The following is a 21,046-nucleotide window of genomic DNA, read 5'->3' as shown; positions in this document are numbered from 1 at the left end:
GATGAGATGAAACAAGTTCATCATATTATAACCTGCCTGGTATCAGAGCACCGAGATAAGAACCAACCTACGCTTCCCAGGGCTCATTAGCCAGCAGGGCACACAGAACAACCGCTAAACACCAGTAAGCTATTCTGCATCACTCAAGCAGTGAGCTAGGAAACAACCCCAAGTGTCCACCTTTGAAGAGTCAAACTGTGATGATAGTCCTTCCAGACCACATTACTCTTTCGACCTAAGTTTCCAAATGCACGTTTATTTTGCAGAAAAACCCATGAGGTCTATGGGAGGTGTACGGGGGTGGATGTCCCCAGCTCACAGGACATGTGTTCCACTTGACACAACCCACCAAGCCCCTCTGTAGGGCATCATCCCAGCCCGGTCCATGTGCCCTCAGCTCTGGTTCCCTTGGCCAAACCTGCTGGCCCTGCTCAGCTCTCATGGCTGTGAACCCCCCTCTGCTGGGAACACCCTCTGACCTGTGGGGGTACTGGGGATACACCACGACCCACTGCAATGGCCTCGTCCCAAAGGCGCATTCTGCCCTGTAACAACAACCTGCTGTCAGGATGCAGCTACAGCCCCTCTGTGTTTGTGAGCTCATGGGAAAAGGGAACGGAAAGGCTGTTAAAACAGCTGAGCTTCCAGGTCTTCAAAGGCACCACTGTCCCCAGGAAGGTCCCCTTGAATCTGGCCCCATTTTGTGCCCTCCCTCCACATACTCACTACGAGCCGTCACTGGGTAAGATGCTGCGCATGTCCTGTCTGTGACGGGAGGTGTTCCCGTAACACCTTCACAGCCATTTTGCTCTATTTGAACCTTACCTCTTGTTCTCTATCCCGTGCCGCTGACTCGTCCTGCACGGCCCCTGTGCTGGTGGACAGACCCACCTCCATACCGCGCCCAGAGCCACCTCTCGGTGACATTACCCCCTGCGTGTGCCTTCCCCGCCAAGCCCCAAGACATCCAGACATCCCAACCTTCCTGTGCTCTGCTCCTGCCCTTCAGAGACCTTCCACCTGTGGTCCCAGCGCCCCGTTCAGCACAGTTTCCCTGGGGTGCTCTGCCTGTCCCCTATGGCTCTCCCACCACAGAGTGCCTCTGCACACCCCTGCTCTCCCCACACCTCACTAGGACACATCTGCCCCACAGCAGCAGCCCCACATCACTGTGGGTGCCCCATTTCACCTGCTCCCCTCCCAATCACCTGCCTCGCACCCAATACCCCACATCCACTCCCCAAGGCTCCACTCCCCATGGGGTGGTGTGCCCCCTCCTGAACCACCGCTTACCATATTTTTGGCAAAACATGCTGTTCGAGAGCACCGTGTTGCTGCGAACGCCCGTGGCGCGGGGAGGGGTGCAGGGGCTGGCTCCCTGCCAGGGTCCAAAGGCCCCGGCACCCTCTGGCCGCCCTATGCTGCACCCCTGGCTCTGCAGGGCCCGGCTCCTTCCGCACCACACATGGCTCTGCCTCCTGCAGCTCCCCAGCTACCGGAGAGGGGTGGAGAAAGGGCCACTGTCCTCTGCTTCTCATCCTGGGGTGCCCCTTGCTCCAGAGATTTCCCCCTGTATCTCCCCCTAAGGCACAAAGGGGTTTATTTTAAGGGAGCTCCTGACACTACTTCAAGATGGAGATGCCACCGCTGCGAGCAAAGACTGTCCCCCCAGCCACTGCCTCCTGTTCAGTGTCACAGCCCGGGACTGACGTGAACCCTGTCCCAACACTGAGGGATTTCAGGTTGGCCTCCCTCCACCTGCCCAGGCTGCCGTCCCTGCTCTCCTCGTCCCCTTTGCCATCAACAGCTTGTCTTCTGTGCTTCTTCCCAGAGATGTGACGCCTGGAGCAGGGGTGACTGCCAGCGGTGCCACGCGAGGACGTGGGCAGGGAACGGGCAGCGGTAACAGCAGGATGGGGGTGACATTCCTGAGGACACACAGCCCTGAACCCAGCAGCATCCCTGCCGGGGGTCGCAGGGACCGCTCCTCACACCCGTGTGTCCCTCCCACACGCGGCCAAGTCCCGATCTCCAGAGCAGGCACTGCTGAGGACCCGGCTGTTCCTCCAAGAGCTCCTGGACTAAAAGGAAAAACCAGAGCAGTAACATTTGATAGGCTTTGAAATGAGCATTTCTGACACCCCTCTGCCTACCCCTCCACTCAGCTGTACCAGCAGCTTATTTCGTGGCAGGGAAGTGAGACTGGCAAAAAGCCACATCAAGGACAAGGAGGACCTGTGCTGCTCCAGTGTCACTGCGGGCAGAGGGAGCCAAACTCCAGCCCAGCCGTGGCCACCACCTCCTTCTGACCAGGAGATTTGTAAGTGAATGAGATGAAGAAGTGAAACCACTAAACGTGTGCCATATCCCACTTTGCCTGTCAGTCTCTTTTTGGGCACAATGTGCCATCTCCAGCCTCCCCAACAGCTGGAGATCAGAGGAAAGAGGCACCACCACGGAGAAGATAAGGCTTTTTTGAAAGGACCATTTCCACAGCCATGAACAATCTCCTGTGGCTGTGTCTGGATACAGCTTTGCTCAACCCCATCCCCAGGCCGCTGAAAAGACCAAGCAGAGGAGAACGGGGAGTTCCTCACTTCCCAGCATGGAAAAAGCTTCAGCCTTGTCCTCCTGAGCAGTGAAAGCCCTGATGGAAAGCAAAGCCAGCGGTGCAGAAACGTCCCAACGTGGCCTCTCGGCTGTGCTCTTCAGCCACCAGCAGCAGAGACCCTGCCAAGTCCCCCGAGATGGTTCCTTCGAGGAATGCTTTCAAGCAGCTCCAATATAAACACCAGGACCCGGTGCTGGCTTTCCCAGCCCGCACCCAGCTCCAGCAGGCCTAGCAGATCCGGCAGCTCTTCCCAGGCTCCAGAGCTCCATTGTTTGCTCTTCCCTCCCAGCAGCCTAGAGAAACAGCCTCGCACCTCAGCTCTGCCCTTCCCAGCAGTCGCTTTCCTGGTGCTTTGACGGAGGCGAATGAACAGGGATGTTTGTGTTTCAGCAGCACTGCCGCCGGTGCCCACACGTTAGGCCGGGATGGAGACCCCACCCAAGCCAGGTCTGCACGGCACCAGGAGACATCTGTGGGCACACGCAAAGTACATTGTGTTTGTGTGCCCTGCCCCAAGGCCAGCTGCATAAGATGGAAACAAGCCTGTAAGAGGAATCCTGATGGTGTTTCTTGTCCAGTTACAAGGAACTTTGGTGTTACTTACGTTGGGCCTCGAGAGACTTAAGCCTGTGATGAGGCAGACCAGACTTGGAAGAGGCAGAGGAACCCTCATAGCCACCTTCACAGGCCACACACCTCCTCTAACACACTGTCTTGGCATGGTAGGCCCAAGGTACTTCACCCTCCCAGCCCAGGATGCTGAGCTGTGGGGAAGGTGGTGAAGAAGGGGACAGGCAGCAGAACCTGCTGCCCAGCAGAAGGGACCCACACCTCTCCTGTCCTGGGGGACAGAGGTACCTGGGGATGGTGTATTTCTTCCTGGAGGACTCGGAGATGCATCATTATCACAAGAGGAAACCCCATTCTGAAACAAGTCCCTGACCGTGGGAGAAGCACGGGAAGAGAAAGGCTGGTCCGCAGGGCCAGCGGAGCTGGGGACAGCAGAGCCCACTCGCACCCTGACCGGCAGCGTACCCGGCCAATGGTACCTGGGGTGGGTTAGAAGGGGGTGGTCAGTAGGTCAGAGAGGTTCTCCTGCCCCTCTGCTCTGCCCTGGGGAGACCACACCTGGAATCTTGTGTCCAGTTGTGGCCCCTCAGTTCCAGCAGGACAGGGAACTGCTGGAGAGAGTCCAGTGCAGCCACCAAGATGCTGCAGGGAGTGGAGCATCTCCCGTGTGAGGAAAGGCTGAGGGAGCTGGGGCTCTGGAGCTGGACAAGAGGACACTGAGGGGGGACTCATTCATGGGGATCAATATGGAAAGGGGGAGTGTCAGGAGGATGGAGCCAGGCTCTTCTGGTGACAACCAGTGACAGGACAAGGGACAATGGGTGCAAACTGGAACACAGGAGGTTCCACTTAAGTTTGAGAAGAAACTTGTTCCCGGTGAGGGTGTCAGAGCCTGGCCCAGGCTGCCCAGGGCGGTTGTGGAGTCTCCTTCTCTGCAGACATTCCAAACCGCCTGGACAACCTTCCTGTGTAACCTCATCTGGGTGTTCCTGCTCCATGGGGGGATTGCACTGGATGAGCTTTCCAGGGCCCTTCCAGTCCCTGACATTCTGGAATTCTGTGAAAAAAAGTATTAAATCCCTTCCCCCAGCTCTCCGTGGCATGTGCTTGCAGAAGGCCCCTTTTGGGGATCATGCTGGTCTCTCCTGGCCTCTCCATCTATCATGGGATGACAAACATGAAGGGAAGAAAACCAAAACTTTTGTACTGCCCTTAAAGAGAAAAGTGAAACCATCTTGGGTGAAGGTACCTATAAAGATGTCAAATGCTACCAAGAGCACTCAATGTACTCGCCCTCTGTTTATACAGCTGTATCCCTGCTCCGGGAAGGAAGAGGACACACTTGTGTTTGTCTTTGAAGAACAACGCAGACAACAGAGCTGACAAGCTTGGTGTGCTTTTGCTGTTACTAGACCAGACACCCCAGCAAGGGCATTAGATCCCACCTGGGAACACTTGCTTTGGGCTCAGCTCTTTGCTCACCATTTTACAAGCTAACAAAAGGCAAGAAATCTCTCCTTGGGTGTCAGATGTGGGTAGGGAAATCATTCTCCACGCCATAACCAGACATGCAACCCCTGCTCACAAAAAACAATGATGACACATGATGGATGTGCAAGGAAACAGCGCTCAGTCTCCTGCTTCTAAGAAAGCAGCTTCCACAGGGAAACGCTGTTGGCTTATGGGTGTGAAGGTCTGGAAGAGCCTGGCACATCCGAGCAGCCTGTCAGCTCCCAGCGAGCTCCACTCACACCTTTCCCAGCACTTGCCTTTCAACTAAGCTTGTTGCACGCTCAAAGTGCCCCGAGATCACTGCGAAAACTTTGTATTGGGATGGAGGAGGATGTTTTCCCACTCCCCTTCCCTACAGGAGAACTTGCAGTGACACCCAAGATGCTGCCTGGGACCAGCCCGGCTGCAAAGAAAGGTAAAACAAACCCTGCCCATGCTGTATTGCTTCCCCACCTCCCATGCGAGGGTCCTGCGTGGGGTCCTCCCTGCTGAGTGGGCCAGAGAGCGGAGGCGTCAGAGCTGCCATCGCTTATTCCTCAGACACAGTGCTCCCCAGAATGAGGAAGAGGAGGCCACGTTCCCCTCCCGAGAGCAGAGTCAGAAATATTTTGGTCCCCGTGGAGCTCAGGATACTTTGTGCCCTGTGCAAGGCTCTTGCACTCGCTCCTCTGGAAACACGTAGTTTGTCGGCGCCTGTCCCAGGTGCCCCAGAGCGCGGGGCTGTGGAGGGACAAGGAGGGGAAGCCAGTTAGCTCATGGCAAACCCCACGTGCTTGTGGCTCACCTGTGGTCACTGGTGTGGACCAGAAGGAACTGGGAGCTACTGGGATTCAACTTAAGGCATTTCTCAATGTTCAGGTTTCTCCCAGCAAAGCAGGGATCAACCTCTGGATGGGTCTGTAGCTCAGAGGGGCAGGAGCCACTGGAAACATCACAGGCCCCAGTAAAGCTCTGGACTCTCTCTGGTGCACTTTATGTGCATCACCAGCATCTTTCAGTCACACAGGACTGAAGTGAATACAGTAGCATCTCGCAAGTGCAGCAGACAAGTGGTTAAACCTCAGTTCAGGGGGCTCTAGAGCATGTATTTTCCAGAATCACCCATCCTACATGGTTTTCATCACCTTGACTTTTCTCTTCTCTTGCCACCAGCACCAGGCACACAGAGAGGCAACCGCAATTCAAACCCCAAGCTGTTAAGCCTGGCTCACTGCAAGCCCAAACTGGGGACCAGGAGCACTGGAGTGGATGGCAGGAGAGCCGGGCTCACCCGAGCTCTGCGCCAGACCCTGGGGGAGTCACCTCTCCTCAGTGTGACCCAACCCCGCGCACTGCACGGCCTCCCTGGCTGCCGGCACCACGTTCTGCAGGGCAGGATGAGGCCCAGATGGGGCAGGAGGAGGCAGGGAAGCCCTGGGCAGTGCCCCAGGTGGACAGGCTGGCCTCACAGAGACTGGAGAGGAGATGCTTTTGTGCAGTTGAAGCTGGCAAAGTTTCAATACAAAAAAAACCAACTCTGATTGTTGTCAGACTGGTTTGAGTGTAAGAAAATCTCTTAGCCAAATAAAATAGCATCCCGTTATTGTTCTTTCATTTCAGGCTTGATATGAGCAAATAACTGTGCCCAAGAGCTCTGTCCATGCAGCCCCACGTCCCGCCCTGGCCACAGCTGCGAGCACACGGGCAGCTGAGCGAGCGGGAGGGAAAGAGCCAGAGCAGCCAGGCTCACCCACACCCTGAGCAGTCAAACCCCTTGCACGGCAGCTCAGCTGTCCCAGCAAACCCACCATGAGTGTCCGACAGAGCCCTCGTCACTGTGTCACTCTCCCACCCATCCCTCTCCTTATATTTAGCACAAAGGGCTTTGGAGCAACTATTATCTTCTCATGGGTGTTTTTACGGTACCCCACACAAATGCGGCCTGGCCCAGACCAGGGACGTTCGAGTGGTACCGCAGAGGTGAAAGCAGACGGCTGTACCCTGGGAAGAGGGCAAGCGGTGGTGCCAGTGTCCTGGCAGCACTTCACTCCTCTCAGGGCAGCGCAGCTTTCCAGCCCTTCTGCAGGGCAGCCAGCGCCTGCTGGCAACTGAAGCCACCCATCAGATATAAACAGAGAAGGCTACAGCTCTCCCTACCTGCCAGGGTCTTTCCTCTTCTCCGCGGCGCAGTCCCCCTTGCCCTTCTCCATCTCCTGCAGGAGGGCCATTTGGATAGGGGTGCTTCTGCCATCACTGCCGGCGCTGCCCCGGTGCTGCCGGCCCCGGCAGTCGGGCTGGGAGCTGCGCTTCATGGCCTGGAGCTGTGCCAGAGGCACGATGTCGCAGCCCTGGGGCCGGTGCCACACCGTCTGCTGCGTGATGGCATTGTAGTAGTAGAAGCGGTTGTTGTTCTGGTCAAAGAGCTCCCACCACTGCTTCTGGTCCGACTGGCGCACCTTCAGGTTGGGAGGGGGCTCCCAGCCGCACTCGCCAGTGGTCAGGTTGACGTACATCCGCTCCTGGGAGCGGGGCTCGATGATCTCCACCCAGTCCGAGCTGCAAGGACATAAGAGTAGTGTTAGTCTGGGCCAGAGGCTCGAGGCAAATGGGTTGTCTGGGAGCCCCGTGGAGCTGCTGCCTCTGGGCCAAGCAGCGCTGTTGCAGACCAAAGTGCTGCTCCGGGCCATTCAGCGATCTAACAAACTCAGGGGAAGACGACGGAAGGGTTTGACACAGGGCTGAGCCAAAGCAGCAGCTCCCTGGCACAGGGAACAGGAGGTCACCCCTACAGCCTGGCCCTGGTGTCAGCTCACACCACGCTCCACCCCGGGACAAGTGACACGGGGCAGGCGAGCATGACCTGCTGATGCTCTGATAACTCCCATCAAGGGCTGGTGCGATGGCAGGAGTGCCGGTGCCTGGCGAGATGCACAGGGGAACTCGCTCTCGGGAGCGGGGAAGATCTGCAAAGCAGGATCTGCTCCTTTCAGGAGCTACACCCTGCTGTTAATGCCACCTCAGGAGACCAAAGCTCTGACTCCTGACAGGGCGGGCAGCCGGCCCACGCGAGCGCTGCCTGCCAGCTCACACACTGCAGGGCTGGAGGGCACCTCTGGGGCACCCGGTCCCTGCTCAAAGCCCACACTTGTTTGACCAAAAGATAAATGCGAAGAAGTGACTGGTAGACGAGACCAACTCCATTGCAAGCTCTTCCCTCCTCCCTCAGGTGATGAGACAAGGCTCTCAGAAGCCCCTTGGGGTAAAGGGCGGGCAGGGCCAGGCACGGATCCACGACCCGTGCTGGCGCAGCCCAGGGCTCAGCGAGAGCTACAGGCAGTGCTGCAGGGCTGGTTTTCAGACAGATCAGCATGATGGTTTTGTAGCAACAGAGGTGCTGGGCTGCGCAGCCCTCATACATGGCACATCAGCCTTTAACATTGACAGCCCTACCCGAAACAGCCAGCCCAGGTGAGGGCAGAGGAGCTCAGCAAGGCCAATGCCTCCATGATGCTGTAGCCAAAACCATTTTGGCTGGCCCAGGTAAACAGAAGGGATACAAACACCAGCAGGGTCTCGTCCCACCAGGGAGAGATGCTGCCACTAAAGCAATGCCACCCCTGGCTCCAGTGTGCAGCTGAAGACAGAAAAAACCTACACAGGCTCCCTAGCTCCTCCCCACACCCCCAAGTCCTGGCCCCCCACCCTCCTCCTCTGCCCCGTGTCGGGGGAAGTTGCAGGTAGAGGATCCCATCTAACTCAGAGTATTTTTGTTATTAATGAAAGCCAAACAAAGAGGATGGGTCCCGGGTCAGAAGGGAGATCCACTGTACCCCTCCACAGGCTGGGCGGGTGATTCCTGGGGGGTCAGGGTGATGGTGGCAGCACCACAGTGCCCAAAAGGGCAGCCTGGGCTGAGCCTTGCTGGCACGGTGTTGGGACAGGAGGTGTTCGCTGGCAGGGCAGCACGGCCCTCGGCTCTGCCCAGGCTTCCTGGGGAACGTCAACGTGTCCTCTCCCACTGGGCAAATCTGGGAGGGGGTTTAATAGCACATCACAGCTCCCCGCTAGGAAAACTGCTGGTGTATTCAATGCTGAGCAGCCTGGCAGGCACCCCTAAAATGCAGGCTGCTCCTCGATTCTTTGAGGATGCAAAATTGATAGGTATTATGTCAGTTCAATGCAAAATAAACCTGAATCGCCCCAAAAAGGTGCAATTCTCCTCCTCACAACATCTACCACGTGATGCTGACCACGCAACCTCACGGAGTGCTGATGGTCATTTGGGCTGACTGGGGACGCTCACCCGGGTAAAGGCCACTTTTTTTGTGGCACAGGTCCATTTTCAGCCAGATCAGCTCAGCGGCCCAGGCTGTCACCACCACAGCCGTTCCCACCAGTCCAACAAGCAGCTGGCAGCTGTGCACTCTCCTTTCCCCAGGGCACCGACTCCTGCTGGGCTCCCACCACAGGGCACTGCCAGGAAAACTTCGTGTCTAGAAAACACTTGCTTTGCTGTTTGGTATTTTTTGGTCAAAACTGGGTCAGTTCCCCTATTTGATTTCATGTGCAACATGAACAGCCGTGCCAGCACCCCATGCCATGGCTCAGGGTGGGAATTAAAGAGCCAGCCTGATTATTCCCACATAGTTGCAATGTCGAACCACAGGCACAGGAACAAATGGGCAAGGCACTGCTGTTATCAGGGGCACCGTCACCCATAAACAGGGCATGAAAGGGGAAAAGGAGGGCAGCAGCAGAGCCCAGATGAGCAGGTCCACAGGGACAGCAGTAAAGAAGTGCAGGTAGGACAAGGAACTGGCAAAGGGGGTCCGGGGGACAGTTCAGAGGGGACACAAGAGGAGCAGTGACCTCTGAGAACACCACAACTCTTCACAAGGACGGGCAGCCAGCGGGAAATGGGGCACAGGGGACTGAAGGGGGACTGAGACCAAGTGTCACACCAGCAGCTTGGGGGGGAGAGGCCGGTGCTGCTGCTGGACGGTGGGGGCACGAAGGGCAGGGTGGGAGGAGAGTGGGCGCTGAAGAGGAACGCAGGAACAGTGAGACCCCAGCACTGAAAGCAACAGAAACAGACACACAGACGAGCTTGGGAGAGAAGCAGGAGGTAGTTATGGAGTACTTGCTTGGCAAGGAAATAAACCAAAACCCTGCAAGACTCAGCTGAGCAGTCAAGATGCAGCTGAGCGATCAACCTTTTTAGCATTCAAGAGCATGCTGGTTTTGATCTGTTTTGCCAACAAGCGGATTAGCAAAGCTCTGAACCACCACCAACTCCACCAGCGCCGCTGCTCCTCTGCTGAGAGGAGAGGTCAGCTATTTTCTGTTAAATGCAAGCTATTGAAAATAATGAATTCTTCTCATGGCACTTGGCCGCGATCAAGCGTGTGTTTCTAACTATAGTCTTCCGTTTTAACAAGCTTACATTTATCTTTGTGTGCAAAGACACGTAAGTGGATGACTTGGGTTGGTGACCTCTTTGGTCTCCTTAAAAACTGAGGGGCTGAGGATGACTGAGGTGCAGTTTAAGCAGAGAAAGAAAAATCTGCACAGAACACACTGAAAAACCAAAGAGTTTGGTAGAATCACATTCATATGTAAAGAACAAAAAGGAAAAGCAAGGAGCACATTCCTGGAACAGGGCCAGCCCTGGGCTGCCACACAAGCCTTGAACATAACATCAGGAACTCTGGAAAGACGTGATAAACCCAGGATTGCAGAGAGATAAGACCGTAACTTGGACATAAAGAAAATATTAATTCCAACTCCCTTTTGCGGGGTTAAAGAAGCAGTTTCCTGGGAATGGTTTGAATAATGCTCTTCCTGTCTGTCCCCTCAGCTCCCAGCGCTGGGTGACACAGCAGCCCCGGAGCGCACAGTGACACCCAGACCCCTGCGGTGGCTTCAGTCCATCTCACCTCTTGAGACTCAGTATCCCCAGACATGGGAAGCCCTGCAGGCCCACTTTGCAAATGCGGACGGAACCCCCATGGCAGCCCAAGTGTGGGGACACGCAGCCCGTCGGCATCGCAGCAGCACTGGAGAACTAACCCAGTCACCGGAGCCTGCAGCGTGGGGGAATTTCAACAAAATCCCACCTTTCGCCCAAAAACAAACCCAGTGTGCATCCTCCTGTATTGCCAAGAGAGTTTCCTCTGTGTCCAGTGCAAATACACAAACACTTTCCATGCCTGCCAGCCTGTCAACAGCCCACGGCTCCAGCCCCAGCAGCCTGAGCCCCACCTGCCTGCAAAGGCCCTTGCCTTGGGCACGCTGATTTTTTTGAAGGGTGGCAGGGCCATGGGGGGGCTCAGTCCCCAAGCACCAAGCTGCCAGGCGGGGGGAGGACACACAGTGCAGCAGGCACACAAAAATCGGGAGAAACATAGAGCGTTTTGTGCAAAATTGCAGCTGATACGGGCAAACAGGTTTGTTCCCACCTGAAGGCTCAGCCCCTGCAGGCAGCAGCTTGTTTCCCATCAAGTGTTGTAGGGCAGAGCAGTTAAGATGCACTCTGTCCTGCCAGCCTCTGGCACAGAGGTGCTCGACATTTGCAGACTTTGCTCCTTCAAAAACAGCTGGGGTCCCTCTGGCTGCTACTCCTGCTTGGCAAAGCCTTGGGATTAAATATATATATATTTTAAAGGGTATTTCAGCCTGCAAGAACATCCTGCTAGCATCTCCTGGTTAGATCTTCTCACAAAAACTATAAACGTTAGTGCAAGTCCAGGAAAGAATAAAATAGCTTCAACTAAAGAGAAAGGAGCAAGACTAGAAATGGAAGGGACAGAAACAGAAAAGCCACTTATGGGTAGACCTGAGAAACACCAAGAAGTTGAACAGCCGCTACTCCACGGCAGAGCTGGGTTTCTCGTCGCCGAAGTGGCACCACAGCCTGGGCAGCCACACACGGTCCCTGGACACCACGAGTTCTTCACAAGGCCAGGCGAAGATAAGAATAGTAGAGCTGTTTTCTCAGCTGAGCTGTCAGCTCGAGAACCACGCAATGTGACCACCCAGCCCTCTACACGGAGCTTCTCTCTGCTCACCCCGTGCCTGCTGCTCAGCGCCAGCTCCAGGAGGCACCTGCTGGCCAGGGGAGGCTGTGAGGAGCTCCACAGCCAGCACAGCCCTGGGTGGCTGCAGGGACAGCCCTCTCAGCTTGAGCCCCCATTTCACTTCCACGGTATGTAATTTTTGGACTTCTGTGCTCCGAGACAAGATCCCACCTCCTTACCACACTTGTCTCCTTCAGGATGAGCCCCGCAGAGAGCTGGGGCCCTATGAAGCCCTTCTTGACCAAACATGACTCCATAACGAGTGGGATCTTTGAAGACTTCAGAAAGCTCTTCCTTCAGGAAACAGGAGCCTGAACAGAGCCAGGGTATGGTTTGGTGTTCAGGATCGCAGAAGGATGGACAGGGGACCCTCCTGGGCAGCAGGAGACTGAAGAATTTGAGGGGCCAGAGGACAATGTGACCTTTATGAGTGTTGATGCTTCCCTTTAGCCCATCTCTGTACCTTGCATGGACCAGGTGTTGCTCCCGTGCCCTGCGTGGCGCAGCCACCCTGTGTCCTTGCACAAAAAGCTGCAGCTCTCTCCCTGTGGCTCCAAGCCTCTGGAAGCCTCTGAGAAGCCCCAGGACTGGGCAAATCCCATCATCAGAGGTCATCTAACTGAGATGTGTCAACGCCAAGACTAAGTGCCTATTTAAGTGTCCTCCTTGAGGACGAGGAATGAAGAGTTTGGCCAACAGACACACACAGAGATTGAAGCACAGCTCTTGGAAACAAGTCACGCTGTGACACCAGCCAGACGCAGGGACGTGTGTGTGGGGTCCAGGGCTCCTCTCTGCAACAAGCAGCTGGGTGATGGCGACGGGCATCTGAAATCCTCTATCCTACAGAGACAGGGAGTTCAGACCCTCCTTCGTTTGCTGCTAACGGAGCTTACGACGAGGGGCCCATGAGAGGGAGCAGGAGCAGCCTTATGGAGAACAAAGCCATGTTTACAACCCCGAGTGCTCCAAAGGGAGGCCCCAGCAGCAGACCAAGGCAAACGAGTTAAGGAATGGGGAGCGGATACCATCGCAGAGGCACTGAAGCTGCTGACAACGCTGCTCCTCTGCAGGTCCAGGCTCCTGGCTGGCTGGAGAGCAGCCCAGGTTGCTAAAAACAGCTGTGCTGATGTTGAAGACGGTCACACTTGCCCCTTCACCTTCTGCCACCCCAGCACAGCACTCCAGCACAGCACCCCAGCACAGCACCCCAGCACAGCGAGTGGGCTGCCAGACAGACTCCCCTTAGAAAAACTTTGCTCAGTGCAAACGCTGAGCAGTAAAGTGCAACCCACAGGTGGCTCCAGGTCGCTCAGATTTGCACAAAGCCAGGACAAGGCTGTAAAACCCATCTGCACCCTGGAGCTGCACAGGTCTAAGAAGGTCTCTAGCACCAGCTCCTCACGGTGATGCTCCACTGGTTCACTCAGTCAATTAAGGCTTTACTCACTGCCTTCTCTCAGGGAAGTCTGGAAAAGCTGTAATTTAGATCTTAGGAAAAAAAAAATGTACTTAAAACAACCCTTCCCCCCCCCCACCCCACATATATATATCTGTATTTATTTTGAATACACATGCATCCTTCTAACAAAAATTATAGACAAACTAAAATAAGTATAATGTCAGGCTGTCCCTGAAACTTTCCTGCTTCTGAAAATAAGCATTGTGCAAACAAATCAACCTCTGCTTCACAGGAGACAGACTAGACTGTGAAAATATAGAACAAATGGCTGCAATTGCTCAAAGCCTGAGCACGTATGCTCAGCTCCCACAGGAGCAGCGCGGGGCAGCCCTCTGAGAGCACAGCCCAGCACAGCGACACGGCACAGAGAGCAGAGTGGAGCGCTTCACCGCAACCTGGGTGGGTTAGAGGCAGCATAGAGCCTGGAAAAGACCCTATCAAGCAAAGCATCTCATTACTTTGGTGGTTTTAATTTTAAACAAACAAACAAACAAAGTCAACCAATCAAACCCAACAACACAAAAAACAACCAAAGCCCCAAGCCTTCTGCTAAGTGGTGTTTTCAAAGAAAGAGATGCCAGATGGTGGCCTTTTGGTTGCTCAGACTCTGCTGGTTCTTGGTTCTTCCCTGACCGTTCCCAAACTCCCCCAGCATCACCAGTTCCCACCTCACTGTCACAAATCTCCCCGTTCACCCCAGCTCCAGAGCAGAACCACGGCAACGGGGAAGCCCATCCTGCAGGAGCGGGTCAGGGCAGCACCAAAATTAATAGCACATTCCTCCAAGATCCTGTCTCAAAGAGAAAGGAGGAAGACACAAGGACTTTCAGGATACGGCTGAGATCTCCTGGGGTTTCCACAACAGGACTGGGGTGGCAGAGGGGAACACTCCCCAAGGAGGACAGATGCCATGCCGAGTCACGCCACAAAGATCATCAACTGCAAATAAAGCCCAGAACAGCCCCAAAGGCACAAGGTCCCACAGCCTGACACCAGCACCTGAACCTGGGGTGGGATGATGCATAGGCACCTCAGAGCAACGCACCTCAGCACGGAGAAGGGAGGGCAGCACACAAACTCCCCCAACACCCTGCACGGTCTCCATCACCCGCTTTGTGCTGAGCACCACCCACCAGCACCTGTGCAGCCCCACCAGCAGCATCAGGCTTGTATTGATCCGGACCTGAAACCAGCCCCAGGTCAGGGCCAGGGTCACACAGAGCACCCACAGGCAGGGAACACAGAGGGGAGTGAAGGACTGCTCACCCCCACAACATCCTCCATCCCTCCTCCACAGGACGGGGCTTCTGCAACAGGGGGAAGAGCAAGGGACAGAAACCATCCCCATTTTCATGGCTTTGGGACAGAGCACAAAGGACCTGCTGGATGGGCCCTAGAAGAGCAGGACGAGAGCAGGTACCAGGGACATGGGCACAGTCACCAGCGGACTGCACAGAACAACACTACAGGAAATTGCACCTGAGGGCAGGAGAAGGAAAATCCACTCCCATAAAAAAAAATGTCGACGAAGCAGACAGGACACAGCTCTGCCTGCACCCGCACAGCCGGGGCAAGCACCAGCTCTTGCCATAGCTCCTGTATCGGAGGGGCAGAGTGGGACCCACTGCTGTGCCTGGGGAGGAGACCTGCTGCTCCCTTGAAGGCCAAGAGCACCTCATTTCTTTCTGTCTTCAGAAGGGTGAGCACCTCAGACTGCACCGTGGCCAGGGACCAGCTGTGGCCACTGAAGCCTGGACAGAGCGTGAAAGACACATGATGTAAAAGCATTCGGCATGAAAAAGGTTACGGGTGCTTCCCTCTGCTCTTCCTAAGGGTCCCCAGGCTGGCCAGGGACACAGATCCTGCTGGACAGTTTCTCCTGCAGATCTGTCCCTGCCACCCCAGGGGTTTTATGTGACCAAACAAAAGCCCTTGTGGAGATTGAGCCTCAGGCCACAGAGCAATGAGACACTTTCCTTGGGCTACAGGATCTGCCTGGACAACCCTTCCGGCCCTCGAGCTGCCCCCACAGCACCTGCGGGACCTCGTGCAGCACCACGGCTGGAGTTGTTGCTTTGCACATCAGAGCACAGCCCAAACCCCCAACACAGCCTCCCTAGAGCTCTGCTTTGCCCCAGACACAGCGGCACCTCCTAAGCCCAGTGAAGGCTTCGGCAGAGTCATTTTTCCTTTTAAGGGCTGAGCGTTTGAGAAAGAGTTTCAGAAGAAAAAAAAAAAAAAAAATTGTACTGGCAGTTTTCATCCCCTCTCTCTCATTCCAAAAGGAGAGAGAGGACAGAGAGAGCACGGAGGGAGCGGAGCTGGTGAGGGGCTGGAGCACAAGTGTGATGGGAGCGGCTGAGGGACCTGGGGGTTCAGCTGGAGAACAGGAGCTGAGGGGAGACCTTCTGATCTCTGAACTGCCTGAAAGGAGCTTGGAGCCAGGGGGGTCGGGCTCTGCTCCCCAGGAACAAGCGCCAGGAGCAGAGGAAACGGCCTCAAGTTGCGCCAGGGGAGGTTGAGGTTGGATCTGGGGAACAATTTCTTCCCCAAAGGGCTGTGGGGCATTGGAACAGGCTGCCCAGGGCAGTGCTGGAGTCACCATCCCTGGAGGGGTTTAAAAGGTGTTTAGACGAGGTTCTTGGGGACATGGGTTAGTGCTAGAGTTAAGTTAGGTTATGGTTGGACTCGATGATCCTGAGGGTGTCTTCCAACTGAAATGATTCTATGACTCTATGAAAACGTGCTGTGTGGATCCACAGCGCCATCCAAACCCCAGGTGTCAGAGGGGAGGCAGCACGGGGCAGGTGTGGTGCCACCGCAGGGTCACTGGTGCCTTGGGGGGGACTGAGGCCCGAAGCAGCTCGGTGCTGTCCCCCAACCTGTGCGGCCACAGGCTGCAGCAAACCCAGGACACATGGTCTGGTCTGTGATACCGAGGCGCTGTGCTTTGACAGCAGCTGCATCCCACCTCAACACCATCATAACCAGACTCTGCCTAACAGTAGGATCTACATGGGAAAACCTCAATTTTAGCAGTATTCTAGGGAATAAATACTTCACAGCTGCCAAGTGAAGGCATTACAGGGTGACCTGTGAGTTCAGCAACAACTGACCATGACAGCTGGGATGTATCCTGCCCTCTCTCCATCCCTGGGTGCTGCCCCTGAGCTCAGCCCCAGGGCAGCAGCCTGACACCTTCCCAATGCTCCAAGAGGCAATACCCCCACTGTCAGGGAGGATTTGTACAGGCACATACACCATAAGCATGGCTTGATGGGCATAACTGTGGCCATCCCGCCTGTACACAGCCTCACCAAAGCAGGCAGCAGGTCCTCATGAGAGGCCATCATCAGCTGCCCCAGCCAGATGCTTCCAAGTGTGCAAACCTCGGCAGTACCCAAGGTCACACATCTGCTTTCTCCTCATAGAATCACAGAATGGTTTGGGTTGAAGGGACCTTCCCAGCCACCCCAGTTCCCCCCCTGCCATGAGCAGGGACATCTGCACCAGCTCAGGGTGCTCAGAGCCCCGTCCAGCCTGGCCTGGGCTGTCTCCAGGGATGGTTCATCCACCACCTCTCTGGGTACCTGGGCCAGGCTCTCACCACCCTCAGGGGCAACAATTCCTTCCTCATGTCCAGCCCTAATCTCCCCTTCTTTAGTTTTAAACCATCACTTCGTGTCCTGTCCCACCAGGCCCTGCTAAAAAGTCTGTCCCCATGTTTATTATCAGCCACTTTAAGTACAGAAAGGCGCAATAAGGTCTCCCCAGAGCCTCCTCTTCTCTAGGCTGAACACCCCAACTCCCTCAGCCTTATGTCTTCTTGGGCAACCAAGTTAAGACAGATGCTTCCAGCCAGAGCAAAGCTGGGCTTTATCCCCCTCTGGGAGTGTGTGTGGGCACAGAGTCACACAGGATCTACCCAAGATGGGACCCAAAGCACCCAAGAGCCTCCCAGTGTGAACGTAACCCTACAATTAGGCCTGCACTGTTCCTGTTTTTGTCAGGGCGATGGACACATACCAAGAGGAAGGGATGGAGTTGGAGCCCACACATGAGTCTCTCGTTTTCCCGATGAGCCCTGGCACCGCAGGGAACCTGCTGATTGAAACTGTGCTCAGTGACCAGAAACCTGAACATGGCTTGGTCCTGCTGCCTCTAAGTTCCCCACACCTCCCACCAGCCGCTGAACAGATGTAAATCAGACCCAAGCAGGGCAACATTTCCCAGTGCTGACAAGTCTGCACCCACAGCCAAAAATGACATCCTGATACGGCTGCAGGGAATGAGGTGGAGAAGATACACCTGCCAAAGGATGAAGGGCAAAAGCCCAGAGCCCTGGAGAATCAGCACACACCAAGTGCTCTCCCTATCCCAAAGCAAGTAATATCACACAGATGATATCCCTGCTACATTAAGGACACAACAGCACCCGCTGCCCTCTCTCTCTGCCATTCTAGGAATTACTGACAAAGGTCCTGATTTATCTAGTTTGCTGCCCAGCTGCTTCAGGACTGAGATTTACTCTTCACAACCTCCTATATCACTCACTACCGGTTCTGGGGACTCCTCCCAGCCTTGCCACAAAGCCCTTGCAGCTGGGGCCCTGCAGCTGCTGCCTTGGCCGGTGCCACAGAGAGCAGCCCCGGAACAGGAGGCTCCACAATCAGAAGTTGTTCTGGAAAAGCTGCCCCACCACATCAACCCAGCAACTGCTCCACCGCCCCGGCAGCAGCCCACATCACTCACATCGTATCAGGAACATGATTCTGCAGCGTTAACTCTGCAGCTGACGGGCTTTCATTATGTCTGTGCATGGGTAGATCATTCTGGGTGTAGTGAAACCATGGGAGGCATTGCATGGCCACAAACACACTGCAATGCTACAGGGTGTAGAGCTTCTCCATACAGGAGGGCAAAAGAAGAACTATTTTTGTACCACCTTCATTGAATGGGAGAGAGAGCCCTGGCAGACACACTGGATCAAAGCAAACAGCCGAATGCCCGAGGCTCGTTTACACCAGGCACAGAGATGTTCGTTTGCTACACGAAGGAACGCTGAGCAACATAGAGAAAACATTTACAGGGGTTTCTAAATGGTGCTGGTGAGTGAAGACCGGGAAGACAGGAACAGAAACCTACAAAACCAGGAACAGGAAACCCATCAGCGGGTACCTGGGGATGAGCAGCCGCCTTGGCAAGAGCACACAGGGATGGGGCTGAAAGGGCCCCTTGAGACACCCACCTCAGGTCTAAAATTACTCCACCAGTCCATAAAAAACCCACCGCAACCTCAGCTCTTCTAAAGGAGGCACGGGAGCCGGCAGTGCTGGGGACAGGAGCACAGCCAGGCTGTCATTAGGGGCTGAGCAACAGGCCAGGCCGGGCACCAACAGCCGGGGCACCGCTGGTGACTCCCTGCAAACAGCTGGGCTGCAGAGCATCAGGCTTTCAAGCACCAGTCTGCAAAGCCACATATCTGAGGCAGCGACATTCCTAAATGCGTGGCATTAGCAAAATAATGGCCCTCTGTCTCTCTTCATTTAAAGGGCTGCCAGTCATTTATTAGCTGAAACACAGAGGCCCTTGAAAACTCGGGACAACACAGACACAGTTTGCAAGGGACGCGGTTATTTCTCAGCTTGCAGAGCCCACAAGACACTGGTGGTTGAAAGTACAAAACAAAGATAACAGTGTTTCATCACAACTTTTTTAGACCATTTCATTCTTCAGAAAATCTCCCCGGCTGCAGCTGTCTCTGCCAGCTATGTTGAAAAAACTAAGCAGGAACAAATGCAGAGAAGCTCTTGAAAGTATTAGCTGTCCGAGCTTGTTAAGCGTGACTCAAGTTAACCGCTACAATGCCGGGATGGAAGAGGAATTCGGCAGCAAGTCAAAGCAATAGGAAACACAGAGTCCGCAAATGAATAACTCTCTGCTGCGCCCCAAGCTGCCGTCAGGAAACTCATCCCAACAGGACTCCATGCAGAGGAGCCGCTTCAGAGCCGCCTTCTTCCCCAGCCCAGAGCACACTAATTTCCTCTGGCAAGGGAAGACAGGCAGTAAATAAATAGCAGAAAACCCTAGCCACAGAGTTCATAAACCCTTCATAAAACAATAAGCAAAAAAACCCCTCTTTTTCCACGAGAAATTAATTTCTTACATTTGGTTTGCCTACAGGAATTGCTGAAGGAAAGGCGCATGGTTCCCTGCTCCATGCACACTTCCAGCTCCACAACGCTCACCTATCAATGAGTGAATTAGCCGTATGGAATAAAAACCACAGCCCGTGCTTGATTTTTCCATTGTTTTTAATTCTGATGTATTAAATCATGACAAACACTTCCTCCGAAAGGAAAGGCGTGTTGAAGTGTTGCCCCAAAGTGACATTCTTTTCTCTGATCGCCTCCAAAACATTACGGTGTGGGTAGGAGTCACATCCCGTGAGCCGTATTTCAACCTTTGCTTTGTGCGCTCTACACTTGCGTCTATAAGATTAGCAGTGACTATAGTAACACCTTCAGACTCCAGATAAACAAAAATACTAGTTATGTGTAGTTCTGGTGCTTTGTCATTAACAAGATCTGGCTTGATTTAATGAGAAACAAAGACAGAGTCACTCAAGCTTGCTTTAAAATGCAGTCACAGCCTTTTTAACATTGAACATCTCTGCAACCTCGCATGCCAGAACAAAGCATGCTTAGTTAAAGCCCAAAATCTGCCTTTGCTCTCACCATGTCAAAGAAACAAAGGTGGGATTAACCTTCCTGAGAGTCAGCAAGAAGCTGGTTATTGGCGACTGACACAGTGATTCACCAAAGGCTCTCAAAAATCACATCGGTTATTTCTCGGGGATGCCCAGGAGCTCACTGGGTGAACCCCACGTCACAGTGCTGCCCCGCGGGAGCCGCAGCCCCCAGCAGCATCGCCAGCGGTACCGTGTTCAACGGACCCTCCCGAGAAACAGCTACAGCAGAGTTGAAGAGGGATGCAGTCGCTCCTTGCGGACATGGCTGAATTATTTCTTGCCTTGGACCAACCTTTTGCAGGGTGTACGCTCATTTCCGCAGCGAGATTGTAAGGATAAAAGATTCCATGTTTTCACTACATTCTTTTCTTTCGGTTATGATAGTGGGCTGTCAAAAAGTGGGCCAGGAGATGTGGGGAAGGGTGATGTCAAAGACAGTGACATCAGAAGAAGCTGCAAGACTTGAAAGCACGAGAAACTAAGGAGAATCAGCGTGCTTGGAGAGTGGCTTCCTTTTAACTCCTGGGTTGGTGAGGAAAGGGGGCAGGGAGGCGTCCACAGTTAACAGCAACACTTGTGCAGAAGAAAGGCAAAATCCCCAGGGGAGAGCAGAGCGGCCTGCGGAACAGCACATTCCTCTGCGGGGATTAAACCAGACAACTGCACAGCTGTGACTTGCGTATGACCAGAACCAGAGCTGGGGACAGACTCAGCACCCCGTCCTCCCCCATCACAGACACACAATGAGACACACAGACACAATGAGCTCCAGAGGAACCGCTGGCATCAGCAAAAGCCCAAGTCTCACCTTTCCCACAGCTCCTCATTCAGGTGCCAGAAGACCTGGTGCTGGTATTTCTGACACTTCCAGCCCAAGGGAGATTCACATGGGTGTGCTAATGCTGCTGGGAAAAGGTGAATGTGCACTTGGGGGTTTTATACACAGCTATCTATGCCAAGAACAGTTGAACCGCAAACCTGAATACACAGGGTTTATCTTGCTTATATGACCACGAGATAAATAAAGAAATCGTGCAGACTGAAGCCTGGCCCAGATCATGTTTAATTGGCAGCAGGTTCTCCCC

At 54.5% G+C, this 21,046-nt stretch overlaps 1 protein-coding gene across 1 annotated transcript in view; it reads right to left on the bottom strand.

Annotated features, from left to right (window-relative positions):
* The window catches only part of LOC308046648 (rho GTPase-activating protein 39-like), a 52,559-nt gene that overhangs the window by 17,475 nt on the left and 14,038 nt on the right, over positions 1-21,046 (bottom strand). Inside the window, exon 2 of the mRNA XM_080354636.1 lies at positions 6,830-7,228. Within this exon, the coding sequence (XP_080210762.1) occupies positions 6,830-7,228 (399 nt within the window). The remainder of the gene's footprint in view (positions 1-6,829; positions 7,229-21,046) is intronic.

The sequence above is a fragment of the Nesoenas mayeri genome, assembly GCF_963082525.1.
Source record: "Nesoenas mayeri genome assembly, chromosome: 16".
NCBI lineage: Eukaryota > Metazoa > Chordata > Aves > Columbiformes > Columbidae > Nesoenas > Nesoenas mayeri.
Note: the sequence above shows the minus strand (reverse complement) of the source record. Positions and strands in the feature narration are given on the sequence as shown.